Raw genomic sequence first — 20884 nt, forward strand, 5'->3', positions numbered from 1 at the left:
CTGTATCTTGATATATCGCAAAAACCCAGTCCCCTTTACCTTCACAATATAGTGCTAAAGACCATCCAAAAACAAACAAACAAACAAACAAAACAAAAATCTGCTAGCCAAAAAGAAAAAAATAACTCAGATATGAAATGGAAAACTAAAAAACTAGTTAGGTTATTATTCTTAACCACATCAGGGCAAAATAGGCAAAGAAAAGCTAGCCTGTCCTATTGTGGAAATAAGGTTGCTTTGTCTGCTACTACAAAAATTTTTAAGTCAACTATCTAGGGAAGCCAACTGCCAAAAGACAACTGGTTAAAGGAGAAATACAGCATCACCTGCTGCAATCCCGAGACACTCAAGGAGGTAAATCTTTGCTCCTTCTCTTCTATTTCCAACTCACATAAAGAGAAACAGGATGGGGCAAGATTCAGTAATCACAGCCAAGGATAAAGAATGTAATCACAAAATCTCAAGGACCAATCTTAACCCTAATTTGTGAAACTAAACCCTAGAAGGAAAGTTTCTAATTACTTAAAAAAATGAAAACCAGTATTATCCTACAAACTGATGAATTATCTAAAGATCAGTACAACTTAAAAAATAGTAAGTTTTGATGTATTCTGAGGATTTTATTTTGCATATGTACTTAAATTCTTTCTGCTGAGTTGTTTTCTCAATTTTAATGAATAAATCTACCTCCTTTTTTATGGTTTCAATATTCATTTAAAATATGATAAAATAACATAATCTTAGTTTCAGCTCTGCCATAAAATAGCTGACTGGGCTTGACCAAGTGTCTGGGCCTAACTTTCTTCACTTATATAAAGTATTGGTCCAAATGACCTAAACGAACCCTTCCATTGTAAAATAATCATTCTATATTTCTTCATGACGACATCAAGTTATTTTGGGTAACATCCCCTTTAACTGAAGTTACACTGTCCCTACATGAAAACAGTTGGTATATTCCTCTAGTCATTCACCAAGTCAACACTGGTGAAGACAGTACTACAGATTTACTCCCACCCCTACTCCATCACTTCATCCATCCTCCAGCACAACAAACCCATCACTACCTACTTATTAATTTACTTACAGAGGAAATGGGTAAACCAAGCCCCACTATGGAGAGGACAGTGGATGTGATGGTACTGTCATGGTACGGATACTGGATGCTGTTGTCTTTACAGAAAAAGCCTCTCTGAAATGGATTTATTTGGCTCAAATTTAGAACAGCCATAGGCATGGAAGCTGTTGGGGAAGGGAAAAAAGATACACATGGTTAAATTCAATTCACTTCATTAGGAAGTAAACTCTACTGAATGGGATACAAATCTTAACCATATTTGATCCTTTATAAGAAGGATCAACATTTCAAAATACCCAAGAGTAGAGATAAAGGAAACCATGCAGCATTAGCTTGTCCATATCAGCCCCACCTTTATCAAGTATAAATTCTCTTGCTTGCGTTGACCTCTGATTTTAAAGACAATCAATAAAAGAAATACCCAGGGAAAAGAGCAAAATTGGCCCACAGAAAAATAAAGTTAAAAAAACGAGAAAGTTTTGTATTTTACATTTTGTAACTAGTTTATTTTTAATTGAATTATTTGATATTTTAAATATGTTTAAGAAAAAAAGGGAAAACTGTAAATACATTTAATTATCAATAACATCGTAACAGCCAAAAATACTCAAGGGGAAAAATAGAAACTTTTGTTTCACATGAAAAATTAATAGGGTTAGCAAAAAACAGAAACCATAAGTGTATTTGATAATAAAAACAGAAAGAAACTAGTCCTTTTTTCCCCAAAGATAAATTTAAAATGATTTTTATTAGCCCTGCAAGGCTCCAAATCACTTGAGCCAATTATACAAGAATAATATCCATTTCAAATTTTTCGCCCAAGTAAAATGAAAGACTAAAGAGAAGTTAAATAACTTAAATGAGTAGCTTCGTAGTACGTTCAAATTTACCATGTTTTTACGCTTTGTTTTATACAATTCAAACACCCTAGCATCTACTCACTATATGCTCAGTACTAGGTTAGGCCACACAGAGGGAGACAACTAATATAAAACAGACACTAGGTTCAAGAGCCTAAACCTCATGTGTAGAAACAGAATGTATATTAGAGGAAATTGTTTAAAACGCAATACCAAAAAAAAAACAAAAAAACAAAAACAAAAAACCACAATACCAAGATAGATATTTGGGGGATGATGAAATTGTTCTGTATCTTGATTGTGATGGTTACCCATAACTCTAAGCATTTGTCAAAACTCACAGAATGTACATCAAAGTAAGTGAATTTTACTGTATGTAAATTTACAAAGAAATATCATTAAAAAGACAGAAAGTGACTAATTTCTAAAATGGTATAAAAGGTCCTATAGGAATTCAGAGGTCAACGTGAACTAGAGTAATTAGAAAAGACTATTTTTAAAAAGGCAACTGAATTGAACCTGTAACAGCAGGTAAACCACAGGCAAAAGGGAGGGGCTCAGGGAGAGCATTTAGTGGTACAAGGAAGCAAGTTCAGCATGAGGTTGCACTAACAAGAGCACAGAGGGAATGAGCAAGGAGTTTTCAAGGTACATAACATTTTAGAGCCAATGTGTATTGCATGCTCACACATGCCAGGCACTGGGCTACACAGATTAACTCCATCATTACCTATAACCCTGCAGGTAACAGCACTTCTCCCATTTTCCACATAAAGTTATTATGAGGCTTAGACAAATGTGGACCCTTGCTGAAACAAATAAGAAGTAAAACCAGGATTCCAATACAGGCTGTTTCCAGTGTCAGTGTATATATGGCCTCCCATGGAGGCAAGTCATCTGGATAAATTAACAGGTGAGAACTGGGGGGCGGAGCAAGATGGTGGAGGAGTAGGAGACCTGGATTTCCTCTGGTCTCAGGAATTCAGCTGAATACGGATCAAACCAGTCTGAAAACCTACGAACTCAACAGGAGATTGAAGATAAGAATAGCAACAACACTCTGAACAGAAAAGCGACCACTTTCTGGAAGGTAGGACGTGCGGAGAAGTGAATCCGAGGCGATATTCGGGAGGATAGACGGCGGGGGGAGGGGGCCTCCACTGGCCGCTTCTGGCAAGTGATAGAGCCGCGGAGCACAAAATCGGACCTTTTAGAAGCCGCTCCGCGGAGGGACATTGCTCCAGTGGCTAAACTGGAGGTGGAACCCTCGCCGGATGGTGTGGTCTCAGGACCCTCGGGGTCACAGAAAGACCGGGGGTGCCTGAGAGCAGCAGTCCCAGGTATCGAAGCAGGGGAAGCTGGCTGCAGAGACGGAGCTGAGGCGCGGGCTCTCAGCTCGGGGTTGCCATAAACCGTGATCTGTGGCACAGTCGGGCCACTGCTCCTCCAGCAGGGACCCAACAAGTGGCAGATCCAGGGAGACCCCCCCTTCCTCCCCTAGGAGGAGCTGCACGGGAGCGCACCGCAGGGATCTGCTGGGTTTGGAGACTCCACACCGAGTCAGGAGCCAGAGATAGAAACGCTGTCACAGGCCGGGTGAGCATGGAGTATGGCCAGAGACCGGGAAGACGGGAATGACTGACTGCTTTTCTCTGGGGGCGCACTGACGAGCAGGGCCCTGAGTTCTCGGCTCCTCCGGGCGGAGACTGGGAGGTCACCATTTTCACTCTCGTCCTCCAAAGCTAAACCGAGAGCTTGCAGGGAACAAAAGCTCCGGAGAGCAAACCCGAGCAGATTGCTTAGCCCTGACCGACAAGGGCGGGGCAATTCCGCTCCGGCAAAGACATTTGGGAACCACGGCAACAGGCCCCTCCCCCAGAAGATCAGCAAGATCAGCCAGCCAAGACCAAGTTTACAGATCAATGAGAATGGCCAAACTCCAGCGCTAGGGGAATACTGCACATAGAATTCATGGCTTTTTTACCATGATTCTTTAGTTTTTCAAAGTTAATTTTTTTAACTATTTTTCCAATTTTTCTTTTTCCCCTTTTCAACCAACATCTTATCAATCCCTTTTTTAGAAAAATAAACATTTTTATTTTTCATTTTTAGAGTCATATTCTATCCCTTCATAGTAGTTAGCCTTATTTTTGGCATATATATATAAGTTGTTCTCTCTTTAAAATTTTGAGATACAGTTTCTTCTAACAGATCAAAATATACCCTAAATCACTAGTGTATGGCTTTGTTCTAGTCTCTGCCTGATCACATTCTCTCCTTTTTCTTTTTTCTTTTCTTTTTTTTTAAATCATCTTTCTTTTTTCAAACAACTTCTTATCTTATCAATTCCTTTTATAAAATCTTTTATAATTTTCATCTTTACAGTCATCTTCCATCCCTTCATTGTATCAACCCTTATTTTGTACATATATAAGTCTTTCTTTCTTTAAAATTTTAGGAGGCACTTTCTTCTAACAGACCAAAATACACCCAAAATCTAGTGTGTGGCACTGATCTATGCACTAGCCTGATCATATTTGATCATATTGTTTTTTTTGTTTTGTTTTGTTCTGTTTTTCTTTGTTTTTATCTTTTTCTTCTTCTTTTTTCTTTCTTTCCCTTTCTTTTCCCCTGGTTTCAGGTCTTTTCTGATTTGTTTAGAGTATATTTGCTGGGGACGTTGTTAACCTGTTAGCATTTTGTTCTCTCATTCATCTATTCCCCTCTGGACAAAATGACAAGATGGAAAAAATCACCTCAGCAAAAAGAACAAGAGGTAGTACCTACCGTGTGCCAGGGACGTACTCAATACGGACATTAGTACGATGTTGGACCTAGAGTTCAGAATCATGATTTTAAAGATACTAGCTGGGCTTGAAAAAAGCATGGAAGTTATTAGAGACACCCTTCCTGGAGAAATAAAAGAACTAAAATCTAACCAAATCGAAATAAAAAAGGCTATTAAAGAGGTGCAATAAAAAATGGGGGCACTAACTGCTAGGAGAAATGTGGCAGAAGAGAGAATCAGCGATAGAGAAGACCAAATGATGGAAAATAAAGAAGCTGAGAAAAAGAAAGAGAAACAACTACTGGATCACGAGGGCAGAATTCGAGAGATAAGCGATATGATAAGACGAAAAACATTAGAATAATTGGGATCCCAGAAGAAGAAGAAAGAGAGAGAGGGGCAGAAGGTATAGTGGAGCAAATTATAGCAGAGAACTTCCCTAATGTGGGGAAGGAAACAGGCATCAAAATCCAGGAGGCACAGAGAACCTCGCAAAATCAATAAAAATAGGTCAATACCCCGACATCTAATAGTAAAACTTATGAGTCTCGGAGACAAAGAGAAAATCTTGAAAGCAGCTCAGGAGAAGAGATATGTAACCTATAATGGTAGAAACATTAGATTGGCAACAGACCTATCCACAGAGACCTGGCAGGCCAGAAAGGACTGGCATGATATCTTCAGAGCACTAAACGAGAAAAATATGCAGCCAAGAATACTATATCCAGCTAGGTTGTCAATGAAAAATAGAAGGAGAGATAAAAAGCTTCCAGGACAAACAAAAACTAAAGGAATTTGCAAACACATAACCAGCCCTAGAAGAAATATTGAAAGGGGTCCTCTAAGCAAAGAGAGAGCCTAAAAGTAACATAGACCAGAAAGGAACACAGACAATATACAGTAACAGTCACCTTACAGGCAATACAATGGCACTAAATTCATATCTTTCAATAGTTACCCTGAATGTAAATGGGCTAAATGCCCCAATCAAAAGACACAGGCTATCAGACTGGATTAAAAACCAAGACCCATCGATATGCTGTCTGCAAGACTCATTTTAGACCCAAAGACATCCCCACATTGAAAGTGAGGGGGTGGGGGGCGCCTGGGTGGCTCAGTTGGTTAAGCAACTGCCTTCAGCTCAGGTCATGATCCTGGAGTCCCAGGATCGAGTCCCGCATCGGGCTCCCTGCTCGGCGGTGACTCTGCTTCTCCCTCGGACCCTCCCCCCTCTCATGCTCTCTCTCTATATCTCATTCTCTCTCTCGGATAAAAGGATAAAATCTTAAAAAAAAAAAAAAAAAAGAAAGCGAGGGGGTGGAAAACTATTTACCATGTTAATGGACACCAAAAGAAAGCTGGAGTGGCAATCCTCATATCAGACAAATTAAATTTTAAACCAAAGACTGTAATAAGAGATGAGGAAGGACACTATATCCTACTTAAAGGGTCTATCCAACAAGAAGATCTAACAATTGTAAATATCTATGCCCCTAACATGGGAGCAGCCAATTATATAAGGCAATTAATAACAAAAGCAAAGAAACACATTGACAACAATACAATAATAGTGGGGGACTTTAACACCCCCGACTGAAATAGACAGATCATCTAAGCAAAAGATCAACAAGGAAATAAAGACTTTAAATGACACCAAAGACTTTAAATGGACCAAATGGACTTCACAGACATATTCAGAACATTCCATCCCAAAGCAACAGATTACACATTCTTCTCTAGTGCCCATGGAACATTCTCCAGAATTGATCACATCCTAGGTCACAAATCAGGTCTCAACCGGTACCAAAAGACTGGGATTATTCCCTGCGTATTTTCAGACCACAACGCTTTGAAATTAGAACTCAATCACAAGAGGAAAGTCGGAAAGAACTCAAATACATGGAGGCTAAAGAGCATCCTACTAAAGAATGAATGGGTCAACCAGGAAATTAAAGAAGAATTAAAAAAATTCATAGAAACCAATGAAAATGAAAACACAACTGTTCAAAATCTTTGGGATACAGCAAAGGCAGTCCTAAGAGGAAAGTATATAGCAATACAAGCTTTTCTCAAGAAACAAGAAAGGTCTCAAATACACAACCTAACCCTACACCTAAAGGAGCTAGAGAAAAAACAGCAAATAAAGCCCAAACCCAGCAGGAGAAGAGAAATAATAAAGATCAGAGCAGAAATCAATGAACTAGAAACCAAAAGAACAGTAGAACAGATCAACGAAACTAGGAGCTGGTTCTTTGAAAGAATGAATAAGATTGATAAACCCCTGGCCAGACTTACCAAAAAGAAAAGAGAAATGACCCAAATCAACAAAATCATAAATGAGAGAGGAGAGATCACAACTAACACCAAAGAAATACAAACAATTATAAGAACATATTATGAGCAACTCTATGCCAGCAAATTAGATAACCCAGAAGAAATAGATGCACTCCTAGAGATGTATCAACTACCAAAATTGAACCAGGAAGAACTAGAAAACCTGAACAGACCTATAACCACTAAGGAAATTGAAGCAGTCATCAAAAATCTCCCAACAAACAAAAGCCCAGGGCCAGATGGCTTCCCAGGGGAATTCTTCCAAACATTTCAAGAAGAATTAATACCTATTCTCCTGAAACTGTTCCAAAAAATAGAAATGGAAGGAAAACTTCCAAACTCATTTTATGAGGCCACCATTACCTTGATCCCCAAACCAGACAAAGACCGCATCAAAAAGGAGAATTACAGACCAATATCCTTGATGAACATGGATGCAAAAATTCTCACCAAAATACTAGCCAATAGGATCCTACAGTACATTAAAAGGATGATTCACCATAACCAAGTGGGATTTATCCCTGGGCTGCAAGGTTGGTTCAACATCCACAAATCAATCAACGTGATACAATACATTAACAAAAGAAAGAACAAAAATCATATGATCCTCTCAATAGATGCAGAAAAAGCATTTGACAAAGTACAGCATCCTTTCTTGATCAAAACTCCTCAGAGTATAGGGATAGAGGGTACATACCTCAATATCATAAAAGCCATCTATGAAAAACCTACAGCGAGTATCATTCTCAATGGAGAAAAGCTGAGAGCTTTCCCACTAAGGTCAAGAAGGCGGCAGGGATGTCCACTATCACCACTGCTATTCAACATAGTATTAGAAGTCCTAGCCACAGCAATCAGACAACAGAAAGAAATCAAAGGCATCCAAATCAGCAAGGAGGAAGTCAAACTCTCACTCTTTGCAGATGATATGATACTTTATGTGGAAAACCCAAAAGACTCCACCCCAAAACTGCTAGAACTCATACCGGAATTCAGTAAAGTGGCAGGATATAAAATCAATGCACAGAAATCAGTGGCATTCCTATACACCAACAAGACAGAAGAGAGACAAATTAAGGAGTCGATCCGATTTACAATTGCACCCAAAACCATAAGATACCTAGGAATAAATTTAACCAAAGAGGCAAAGGATCTATATGCAGAATACTATAAAATACTCATGAAAGAAATTGAGGAAGACACAAAGAAATGGAAAAACGTTCCATGCTCATGGATTGGAAGAACCAACATTGTGAAGATGTCAATGCTACCTAGAGCAATCTACACATTCAATGCAATCCCCATCAAAATACCATCCACTTTTTTCAAAGAAATGGAACAAATAATCCTAAAATTTGTATGGACCCAGAAGAGACCCCGAATAGCCAGAGGAATGTTGAAAAAGAAAAGCAAAGCTGGCGGCATCACAATGCCAGACTTCCAGTTCTATTACAAAGCTGTCATCATCAAGACAGTATGGTACTGGCACAAAAACAGACACATAGATCAATGGAACAGAATAGAGAGTCCAGAAATGGACCCTCAATTCTATGGTCAACTAATCTTTGACAAAGCAGGAAAGAATGACCAGTGGAAAAGAGACAGTCTCTTCAACAAATGGTGTTGGGAAAATTGGACAGCCACATGCAGAAGAATGAAACTGGACCATTTCCTTACACCACACACAAAAATAGACTCCAAATGGTTGAAAGACCTAAACGTGAGACAGGAGTCCATCAAAATCCTAAAGGAGAACACAGGTAGCAACCTCTTCGACCTCAGCTGCAGCAACTTCTTCCTAGAAACATCGCCAAAGGCAAGGGAAGCAAGGGCAAAAATGAATTATTGGGATTTCATCAAGATAAAAAGCTTTTGCACAGCAAAAGAAACAGTCCACAAAACCAAAAGACAACCGACAGAATGGGAGAAAATATTTGCAAATGACATATCAGATAAAGGGCTAGTATCCAAAATCTATAAAGAACTTATCAAACTCAACACCCAGAGAACAAATGATCCAATCAAGAAATGGGCAGAAGACTTATGAACAGACATTTTTCCAAAGAAGACATCCAAATGGCCAAGAGACACATGAAAAAGTGCTCAACATCGCTCAGCATCAGGGAAATCCAAGTCAAAACCTCAATGAGATACCTCCCCACACCAGTCAGAATGGCTAAATTTAACAAGTCAGGAAACGACAGATGTTGGCGGGGATGTGGAGAAAGGGGAACCCTCCTACACTGTTGGTGGGAATGCAAGCTGGTGCAGCCACTCTGGAAAACAGTATGGAGGGTCCTCAAACAGTTGAAAATAGAGCTACCATACAACCCAGCAATTGCACTACTGGGTATTTACCACAAAGATACAAATGTAGGGATCCAAAGGGGTACATGCACCCCGATGTTTATAGCAGCAATGTCCACAATAGCCAAAGTGTGGAAAGAGCCAAGATGTCCATCGACAGATGAATGGATAAAGAAGATGTGGTATATATACACAATGGAATATTATGCAGCCATCAAAAGGAATGAGATCTTGCCATTTGCGACAACGTGGATGGAACTGGAGGGTGTTATGCTGAGTGAAATAAGTCAATCAGAGAAAGACATGTATCATATGACCTCACTGATATGAGGAATTCTTAATCTCAGGAAACAAAGTGAGGGTTGCTGGAGTGGTGGGGGGGTGGGAGGGATGGGGTGGCTGGTTGATAGACATTGGGGAGGGTATATGCTATGATATGTTAAGAAAAGAAAAAAAAAGATAGCAGGAGGGGAAGAATGAAGCGGAGTAAATCAGAGGGGGAGACGAACTATGAGAGACGATGGACTCTGAAAAACAAACTGAGGGTTCTGGCGGGGGATGGGTTAGCCTGGTGATGGGTATTAAAGAGGGCACGTTCTGCGTGGAGCACTGGGTGTTATGAACAAACAATGAATCATGGAACATTACACCAAAACAAATGATGTAATATATGGTGATTAACATAACAATAAAAATTTAAAAAGATGAAAAAAAAAGAGGTGAGAACTGTGACAAGAAGATGAGACTGGGAGGTGGGAGACCAGTTGTTTGAAAAAGCTTGTTCAGTATAAAATACATATTATGTTCATAATAAAAATTCAAAGTTAATGGAACAAAATGTTTTTTGCTACGGATAACTCTTAATTCTTCAATTTTGTGGTTTTTAATGGGAGGAAGAGGGCTTGAGATTTTTGCGTTTAATAAAAAGAATTACGTATTTAAAATACTGGCCTAGGGGCACCTGGGTGCTCAGTCGTTAAGCGTCTGCCTTTGGCTCAGGTCATGATTCCAGCATCCTGGGATCCAGCCCTGCATCCGGCTCCCCGCTCAGTGGGGAGCCTGCTTCTCCCTCTCCCACACCCCCTGCTTGTGTTCCCTCTCTCGCTGTATCTCTCTCTGTCAAATAAATAAATAAAATAAAATACTAGCCTAAAAAACGACTTTTCCTGTAGGAAATAAAATATCACTGCCCTCTTTGCTCCAGTCAGGATCAGCAACAGGGTAAGATAAGGGAGGCTAGAAATTAACTTAAAAAAAAAAAAAAAAACAAGGGCGCCTGGGTGGCTCAGTTGGTTAAGCGTCTGCCTTCGGCTCAGGTCATGATCCCAGGGTCCCGGGATCAAGCCCCACTTCGGGCTCCTTGCTCAGTGGGGAAGCCTGCTTCTCCCTCTTCCACTCCCCCTGCTTGTGTTCCTGCTCTCGCTGTGTCTCTGTCAAATAAATAAATAAAATCTTTAAAAAAAATAGTAGAAAGGAGACGATTTCATACAGTCTTGAAATAATCCAGTAATTAACAAATAAGTAGTGTGTTAACAGTGAAAACAGAAGAGAATGCACGAAGGAGCATTCCGAATATAGAAATGACTTAACTTCACGCCTCATCACAAGGGCTGAGGCAGACCTGAAGATGACACTTCAGGGTTTGGAAGAGAGAGAATGGTAGGCCCACTGACAGAAATGTGAAGCTGGGAGTGGGACATGGTTTACAGTGGTTTTTACATGGTTTTTCTTCTAAACTAAGAAAATTAGTTTAGTATTGAGAATATTGCCTTTGGGATGATCTGGTAACTTCTTAAATGCTCCGCTTCATCTCTGACTCTTCTCCATGCAGCCCTTAAGACTCCAATCACACTGAACCATTTGCTGCTGCCTTTTCACATTATGTTTTCAAAACCCTAGGCGCCTTCATGTATGTTCAGCCTTCTACTAGGGATACTTGCCCTCTCATTTCCCCTTCAGTCCAAGGCAGGCACGCCCTATGTATCAGTCCCATGGCAACTTATACACACATCTATCATGCTATATTCTATATTGCCTGTGACGTTCTGTCACCAACTTGAAGGCAAAGACTCTATCATTCTCATATTCTTTGCACAAGGCACACATACAGTTAGTTGGCTCTGAATAAAAATACACTAAAAGAGCTATAATGGGTAATGATCAGAAGTAGGGAGGGTATGATACCCAAGATACTGGCATTAGAGATGGTAACTTAAGCCAGGGGAATCCAACAGTTCAGAAACAGCCTAAAATCAAAAGTAACAGACAAAACAATCAGCTAACGACTAAATATCCACAATGAAATCGTGAACAGAGACTGTAGGAGAGAAAGGAAGAGAGGATGACTACATGCTCTAGAGGGCTGGGGTTGTGTCCGTTTTGTTCAGCAGCACACAACGGCCATTCTTGCAAAAGAATGAACAACAGAGAAGTAGGGCAATGTTGTGATACAAAAGCCAAGAGAAGTAGCTTAGAGTAACAAGTCTATATCTGGGCAAAGGTAGGATGTCAAATACTAAGACATCGAGGAGAGTGAGAACTGAGTGGTCTCTAAGGTCTGAGGAAAAAGGGATCTTTGGTCACCACCCTTTTATCATAAGATTATACCACCTCCACTAACAGAGCAGTATCTTTATGAAGAAACTTCAATAATGAACTTCAATACTGGGTTGTCAATGTCTAAGCATGAATATTTCTTCAACTTAAATATATCACAGTTATTTCCTCTACTGCTCATACATTTTATATATACCTATCTATACAAGCACATCCCTATGAACTGAATTCTGTGGCCCCCAGAATTCTTATTTTGGAGCTCTAACCTCCAATTTTATCATATTTGGAGACAGGTTTTTTAGGAGGTAATTAGGGTTAAATGAGGTCATAAATCTAATAACTTAATCCAGTAAGACTGGTCTCATAAGAAGAGGAAAACAAAGAGATCTCTCTCTCTCTCCATGTCATGCACCAAGGAAAGGCCATGACAGGAAAATGCAGCCATCTATAGGCCAGGAAGAGAGTCCTCACCTGAACCCAATCATGCTGGCATCCCAATATCAGAATTCTAGCCTCCAGAACTGTGAAAAACTAAACTTCTGTTGCTTAAGCCACCCAGTCTATGGCATACGGTTACAGCAGCCCAAGAAGACAAGACAGAGAGATCACAAACATATACACGCGTGTGCACACACACGCACACACACAGACAGAGGCAAATCTAATTCCCCAGAGTAAACAAATATCTCTATTTTAAAAAGCAATGGAATGGGGTGGTTGGGTGATGGACACTGGGGAGGGTATGTGCTGTGGTATGTGCAGTGTATTGTGTAAGACTGATGAATCACAGACCTGTACCCCTGAAACAAATAATACATTATATGTTAATTTAAAAAGGGGGGAAAAAAGCAATGGAATATTCTCTGCTATAGAGATTCTTTCCTTTTTTTTAAAAAAATTTTATTTATTTATTTGACAGAGAGACACAGTGAGAGAGGGAACAAAAGCAGGGGGAGTGGGAGAGGGAGAAGTAGGCTTCCCGCTGAGCAGGGAGCCTGATGTGGGGCTCGATCCCAGGACCCTGGGATCATGACCTGAGCCGAAGGCAGATGCTTAACAACTGAGACACCCAGGAGCCCTGAGATTATTTTCAATAGTAATTTTTTGGGATAGTGATGGACAGTACTGTGTCCAAGTTAGTATTATAGGAAGATGCTTCTTGAAATAAACCCTTTCACAGAATAGGTATATCCTTATATAAAGGATATAGAAACTATTTTTGACCCTAATCATAATTCTAGGGTATTTTTTTTCTTAATTAAAATTTCCATACGAGAAGTCACTTTTTAAAAGTTCTTGCTAAACATCTTTCAGTCTTCTAAACACATTGTTAGCTACTATATGTCTGGTCTTAGTGTATCCCTTCTAAGACACACTGAGGAAGACAGATAAATGAATACCTCGATAGATAAATATGCTTCCTATATTCTCCTTCAATCAAGTGATAATTGAAATTTCTCCTATATTAGATATAGTACATATATCCTTAAAGACATGGTATTACAAAATATTCCAAAAGAATAAATGGAATTAATCTCAAATGCATTTTAAAGAGAAACCAATGTCAATTTTTAGTATGCAGAAGCACCAGGTTTTTCAGGGCTCTTTGCAAAGGGACTTGGCACAAAGTTGTAGCAAACCAGTAGCTGCAGTTGCACCAGCTTCAGGATGCTTCCCATGGCCAAAAATGCTCTAAGTTGTCTCCAAGATCAAAGCATGCAGCAAAGGACACCTAGGTGGCTCATTTGGTTAAGTGTCTGCCTTTGGCTCAGGTCATGATCCCAGGGTCCTGGGATGGAGCCCCGCATCGGGCTCCCTGCTCAGCCAGGAGCCTGCTTCTCCCTCTGCCTGCCGTTCCTGCTTGTGCATGCGCACTTGTGCATGCACCCTCTCTCTCTGACAAATAAGTACAATCTTAAAACAAAAACAAAGCATGCAGCAAGCAATGGCAACGCAGAACCACCAGGAACGCAGACACCTGATTTCCATTACAAATATGGTAACGCTGTATTAGCTAGTGGAGCCACTTTCTGTGTTGCTTTGTGTGCATATGCAGCAACACAAACTGGAATAGAATGCATTTTGTCCCCTGCTGGCAGCATCACCCCAAAGGAATGGAGAGGTCAGTAGTAATCACCGCAGCTGGTGTAATACTGAATTGTTTCAAAACCAACTCATAATTGATACCAAGTAAAGGCAGTGTGCACCCATTAAAATATGGCATGACTGAAGAAATAAAGCACATCTGAAACCTTAAAAAAATAAATCGAAGCAATAGTTTTTTTAAAAAGTGCTAAATTTACTTTATGAAAATAATGAACTAAAAATCTAGACATTATTAAAGTGACTAATGGACTTCAGTAGCTACTACCTCCCCCTATTTTCTCAAAAAAAAAAAAAATCCTATTTCAGACATCTAAGTAAATATTATGCTATCCAGGGAAATTCAAATGTCCATTCTCTTGAAAATGTCCCCTTCTTATTCATTCAGACATTTCAATTCCTATTATATAGCAGCCACAGTGCCAGGGGGGGAAAAAAAGGAAAAAAGACTGGAAGGGGGGACAAATGAATAAGAGCTCACCAAAAATGTTTAATAAAAAAGACAGTGCTACAGGAAAGTAACAACTATAATTACAAGCAAAAGTGAAGCTTAGACAATGCAGCAATCAGGACCCCAGCAGGAAACAGCACCCTTAAACTGGGTAATTTAAGAAGAGCTTAATAAAGGACTATTTGCAAGGTATGGAAGATGGTCAGAGTCAAGAGACAGTACAACCTCCTGAAGCTGCTACTACCCCTAAGCCTTAAAAGTACAAAGAGAGCAGCTTCATAAGAACTGTGACTTCTGGGAAAGCCAACAAGACAAAGTGGCAGGAGGAAGCCAGAAGAATAAACACAGCAACCCTCCTCTCCTCCTGCCAATGTTTCCCATTGTCTAAACACAAATCTAGAAGTCAAAGGGCAAGGTCAGCCTCCTCATACTGAGGGCAGGGCAGTCAATGATGGGAACAGGTCCACAGAAGGAAATGGAATATATCCAAACCATGTATCAGGACAAGGGAAGACCAGTAAGGATCTCACCATGGAACAGATAATAACTAAAAGTGCATAACTGTGGAGAGCTTCATAAACAGACTATTTACAGAATCTATACTGAAACTATCTACTAGAAACTTTGAATTTTATTCTTGAGTAACAGGAGACACACAATCCAATCTGTGTTTTACTAGAGGGGAACAACTCTGAGAAGAGCCATATAAAGGAAAAAGCAGTGTGAAGTTAGAATAGAGGGTAAGTTTAGAGCCAAGAAACACAGATGTATATGAGAGATGCTGAGGGCCTGAAATAGAGAAGTAACAGCAAGAACAGAAGAAACAGATTCTAAAAATGTTTAGGAGAGAACTATGGGCCATTTCTCTCTATATGTACCCATGGATATGTGTCTTTCAATTACACACACACACACACACACACGTCTACCTACCTACATTCAGCCTTTGGTATCTCCCCAAAATACATTTTTCACTTTTCCTTTGACTAGATGACTATCTGTTAGCATTCCTTCCACAATCCTGCTTATTATAAGTACTTCAAGGAATATTTGTTGAATGAATAAATGAACAAATGAATAAACAAGTGAGCAAAAGCCTCTGAGGTACATAAAACCTTTGTGTAACCATAAACTTAGGTTTTCAAACGTTTTAAGTAACTTGAGTCTTTTGGAAAGAAAAATTTAAACAAACAAATCAAGAAAAGACCCAAAAACAAAAACAGAAAATGGATTAACAATCTGAAGTTCAAAAACATGCTAGGGAAGCACTTCCAATTCTATATTCTAACAACTACTTCTCAAGCATGTTTTCCACTAGGAATGCAAAGTGCTAACAAAGATAAACAGGCTGATATACCCATGTTATTGCTACAAGAAATTTATAGTTCTACCATCTCCTGGAATCCTGAGGGCAATGCCTGTACAGTACAGCATTACCTCCACACAAAGCTTCAGACTTGGCTATTGTGGAAGCCCTTCTGCTGACAGCACTCCTTACTCTTTTCTCAGGGAGAGAAGAAGTTGGGGCCCCAAACCAATCTTCTCTACTGATTCACCCAAAACAGAGGCTCACAACTTTCCTGCAGAAAGGCATAAGGATCAGATGTGAAAAAGAGATGATGAGAAGTATAAGGCATTAATACTTCAAGACGGGACTTTACAAATAATTAACAATCAGCTCCAGATCCATCTTTTCCTAGACTCTTGTCTAGAACCACTAGAAACAATCAGATCTGAAACTTTATCACAAAGCACACATTCACCTATCCTACCCGTAACAGTAGTGCTGGATTTCCAATCTCAGCACCTGCCTCTAAACATTTTCAAAGTTAGCAAAGAACTTTGTTCCAAGATTCCCACATAAAATGTTTTCACATACTGTACAACTCTATAGTACATACTATACTGTGCACTCTCAGTAAAAGGATAAATCATGTGGTGTCTTATTCACCAATAAAAAATATTTGCTTACTGGAAGCACCTAAAATAATTGGGGCAGCCTAACTTACAAGACTCTTAAATAGCCATCCTGCTAGTCTTGCAGCAATTTATAAACCCAAACATCCTTAGGAGAAAGGTTTCCTTTATAGTGAAAAGATTAATGCCATGGTTGTGGATTTTTACTGTGAATCCTTATAATTTTCACTACTCAAAACAAACAGTTAATCATCTTCCATGGCCCTTCTCATATATGTCCAAGAAGAAGAATAAAAACTAACATGTAGTCCTAAAGTATATTTTGTTCTTGAAGCCTTTAACTACTTTTTTCATGTGCCAAGAATCGCTTAAAGAGATCTTTGGGGGGAGCTTTTTAAAATTTTTATTTTTATTAACATATAATGTATTATTTGTTTCAGGGGTACAGGTCTGTGATTCATCAGTCTTTACACAATTCACAGCACTCACCATAGCACATACCCTCCCCAATGTCCATCACCCAGTCACCCATCCCTCCCACCCCCCCTCCACTCTAGCAACCCTCAGTTTGTTTCCTGAGATTAAGAGTCTCTTATAGTTTGTATCCCTCTCTGGTTTCATTTTGTTTCATTTTTCCCTCACTTCCCCTATGATTCTCTGTCTTATTTCTCAAATTCTTCATATCAGTGAGATCATATGTACTTGTCTTTCTCTGATTGACTTATTTCACTTAGCATAATACCCTCTAGGTTCCATCCACATCATTGCAAATGGCAAGATTTCATTTTTTGATAGCTGCATAATATTCCATTGTATAAATATACCACATCTTCTTTATCCACTCATCTGTTTATGGACATCTAGGCTCTTTCCATAGTTTGGCTATTGTGGACATTGCTGCTATAAACATTGGGGTGCAGGTGCCCCTTCGGATCACTACATTTGTATTTTTGGGGTAAATACCCAGTAGTGAAATTGCTGGGTCATAGGGTAGCTCTATTTTCAACTTTTTGAGGAACCTCCATACTGTTTTCCAGAGTGGCTGCACCAGCTCGCATTCCCACCAGCAGTGTAGGAGGGTTCCCCTTTCTCTGCATCCTCGCCAACATCTGTTGTTTCCGGACTTGTTAATTTTAGCCATTCTGACTGGTGTGAGGTGGTATCTCATTGTGGTTTTGATATGGATTTCCCTGATGCTGAGTGATACTGAGCACTTTTTCAGTGTCTGTTGGCCATTTGGATGTCTTCTTTGCAGAAATGTCTGTTCATGTCTTCTGCCCATTTACTGACTGGATTATTTGATAGCCTCAATTTTCTAATAGTCCTTGAAAATCTAAAGAGTTGCCTGTTAAATAAATAACCTGGAATGGAATTCTCAACATATATTTTACTCATGTGTAGGGCCCCAGCTGAAAGGGGGTCCAATACCAGGGGTCTTCCTTCATTTTGAGCTTTTCAAAGTAGAAAAGGAAGCCAGGATGTGACTTGATTAGAGACAGTATTAGGGGATAAAGCCAATCATTTAGGAGATAAAAATTTGATTTTATCTTTTCTTAAAAAAGTTTTTTTTACAAGCCATTACAAAATCCCCATGGAAAACAAAACATAAAAATTTCATAACTTCCCAGAGATTCTGCTATATCCTATAGAGGGCTAGGACTTATGCAAAGCAAATTTAGGGACTATATTCTATGAACTCTCACCAGCCAAAATTTTTCTCAAGCCTCACTTTTCCTGGTGTGTATTAAGAAGAAAATAAGGTCATTTTGTATTTTCCAAATAGAATATTTTAGAACACACATATATACCCTAATTGAAAATCACATCTTTATTTTTATTTATTTATTTTGGGGAGGGGAGGGGCAGAGGGACAGAGAGAATCCCAAGCCCCAATGCGGGGCTCAATCTCATAACCCTGAGATGACCTGAGCTGAAATTAAAGAGTCAGACACTTAACTGACTGAGCTACCCAGGTGTTGTGACATATTAAATGGCATTGCCATTAATATTTGTTGACCAAGACTGCATATCCAATTACTTATTATGTGACCATCTTCCTGTTAATTTGCCATTTCATGTTCATTAGCATCCAAGGGTCTAGAAGTCTGATCTTAGTTTTGCCCCTGAGTGGGGGTGTGGGGTCTGTGTATGTCTCTTCAATGACTTTTGTACTTTGTAGGTACTCAATAAATGTGTTTTGAACTAAAACAAAACAAAACAGAACAAAACTAACATGTATTGAGCACCTATTATAGATCACCATCATACTAAGGCAGCTGCACATACAACTGCATGTTATCTTCATATAAAAACATACTGGGGCACCTGGGTGGTGCGTGTCTGACTCTTGATTTTGGTTCAGGTCCTGATCTCAGGATTGTGGGATCGAACCCCAAGTCAGGCTCCGCACTCAGCACAGAGTCTGCTTAAGATTCTCTCTCCCTCTCCCTTTGCCCCACGCTTGCTCTCTCTCTCAAATATTTTTTTAAAAACCGTATATTTCATACTTACTACCATAAAAAAATTTTAAAACCTAATCAATGAGTATGGATCATATACATAGAAATATATCCAATATAATGTTAAGTAATCAAAATAATCTATAAAAACACTATATTCAGTATAATTTCACTTATATAAAACGAATTATGTGTTTGTATCTAAATATTCATCAGAAAGCCTAGAATATATCACCAACTTTTAAGTAGTTATGTCCAGAGATGACATTCATACAAATCAGGAAGAAAACTGATTTCCTACTATATATACTTCCATGTTTGAATATTTTACAATAAAACAAAAGACCAAAATAATTAATTTTGAAATTTAAAAAATACTTTATCACAATGAAGAAGTTTTTCATTGTGTTTCCTGAAATTATGTTATACATGCAAGCTACCTGAAAAAAACCTATCTATGGTAAAGAGATTGTTTGAAACCAGGACAAAGGAAAAGCCTATTTTACTCTTCTGTTCAAAACAAAAAAACAAAGCAATAGAAATTATCCCTTCATTTTTATACCTAATTGAGAAGATCAGAGAGAAGTACACTTACAGTGAAATAATTACTTCTGGGGTTTCCACTCTCATAACTTTGGAAAGCTATGATGATCTATTACATATTAAGTAGATAAATCAAAACTCTATGTCTAATATCCCCTAAAAAGTATACAGAACAAAAGTAGCTTTTCACCTTAGAAATTTTGTTGTAACATTTTAGGCCCTCCCAGGACATACTTATTGTATAGAGAGTGGAAATAATCCTGAAGGTCATCAGTTTAGTAGAGGCAGTTAAATTTAAGCCACAAAAAATACACTTATTTTAGTCACCACTTTTTGAAAAAATCTTATAACATGGCCAGACAAATCATTCTAAAAGGGTGGCACTGCCTTTTTAATTACCTAACAAGAAATAAAGATCTTCCTCATCTTATGATGGGGTTCTATCCCAATAAACCCATCATAAGTTGAAAATATTTTAAATCAAAAATCCATTAATAAACCTCAACAACTGAACATCATAGCTTAGCCTAGCCTACCTTAAACATGCTCAGAACACTTACATTAGCCTACAATTGGTCAAAATCATCTAACACAAAGCCTATTTTACAATAGTGTTGAATATCTCCTGTAAGTTATTGAATACAGCTCTGGAAGTAAAAAACCAAATACCTGTATGGGCACAGAATTGTTTTAAGTGTTATCGGTCATTTACCCTTGTGATACCATGGCTTACTGAGAGCTGCAGCTCACTGCCACTGCCCAGCATCACAAGAGAGGATTTACCACGTATCACCAGCCCAGGAAAGAACCAAATTCAAAACTCAAAGTACAATTTCCACTGAATGCCTATTGCTTTCTCACCATCAAAAAATCCTAAGTGGAACCACTGTAAGCTGGGGACCATCTGTATTACTCTAGTGAGCCTTTCAAGGTTTTGATTTAAAAAATTCTCAAAATGGGGCGCCTAGGTGGCTCAGTCGTTAAGTGTCTGCCTTCAGCTCAGGTCATGATCCCAGGGTCCTAGGATCAAGCCCCACATCAGGCTCCCTGCTCAGTGGGGAGCCTGCTTCTCCCTCTCCCACTCCCCCTGCTTGTGTTCCCTCTCTCGTTGTATCTCTCTCTGTCAAATAAATAAAATCTTAAAAGAAAATTCTCAAAATTGATTACATATTAATATAAAACAGAGTTTATCTGATGGAGGAGAGAGGAAAGAAAACCAACAATTTCATTTAAGGCAATGTTGTCCAAAAGAAGTTTCTGTGATGACAAAAATGTCCAATACAATAATATGCTGTCCAATACAGTAGTCACCTAGCTTCACGTGGCTATGATCACTCAATATGCTAGTGAGAATGAAGGACTGACTTTTCAATTTTACTTAATTTTAATTAATCTCATCTTAAATAGCTACAGACTCTCATACTGAATAATGCAGATTTAGGGGGTTAAAAATTAACAGGTTAAGAGCCATCAAGTTTCTAAATTGTA

General features: G+C 38.9%; 1 protein-coding gene across 3 annotated transcripts in view; it reads right to left on the bottom strand.

Annotated features, from left to right (window-relative positions):
• PLPP1 (phospholipid phosphatase 1) overlaps positions 1-20884 on the bottom strand; it is a 103317-nt gene that overhangs the window by 57579 nt on the left and 24854 nt on the right. Inside the window, exon 2 of one of the 3 annotated variants that reach the window (XM_028119131.2) lies at positions 1088-1242. The exons of the other annotated variants lie outside the window; for them this stretch is intronic. Coding sequence (XP_027974932.1) covers positions 1088-1242 — 155 coding nt within the window. The remainder of the gene's footprint in view (positions 1-1087; positions 1243-20884) is intronic. 3 annotated transcript variants of the gene reach the window in all.

The sequence above is a fragment of the Eumetopias jubatus genome, unplaced genomic scaffold, assembly GCF_037043125.1.
Source record: "Eumetopias jubatus isolate StellerSeaLion01/CBP00866 unplaced genomic scaffold, mEumJub1_p1.0 scaffold_5, whole genome shotgun sequence".
Classification (NCBI taxonomy): Eukaryota; Metazoa; Chordata; class Mammalia; order Carnivora; family Otariidae; genus Eumetopias; species Eumetopias jubatus.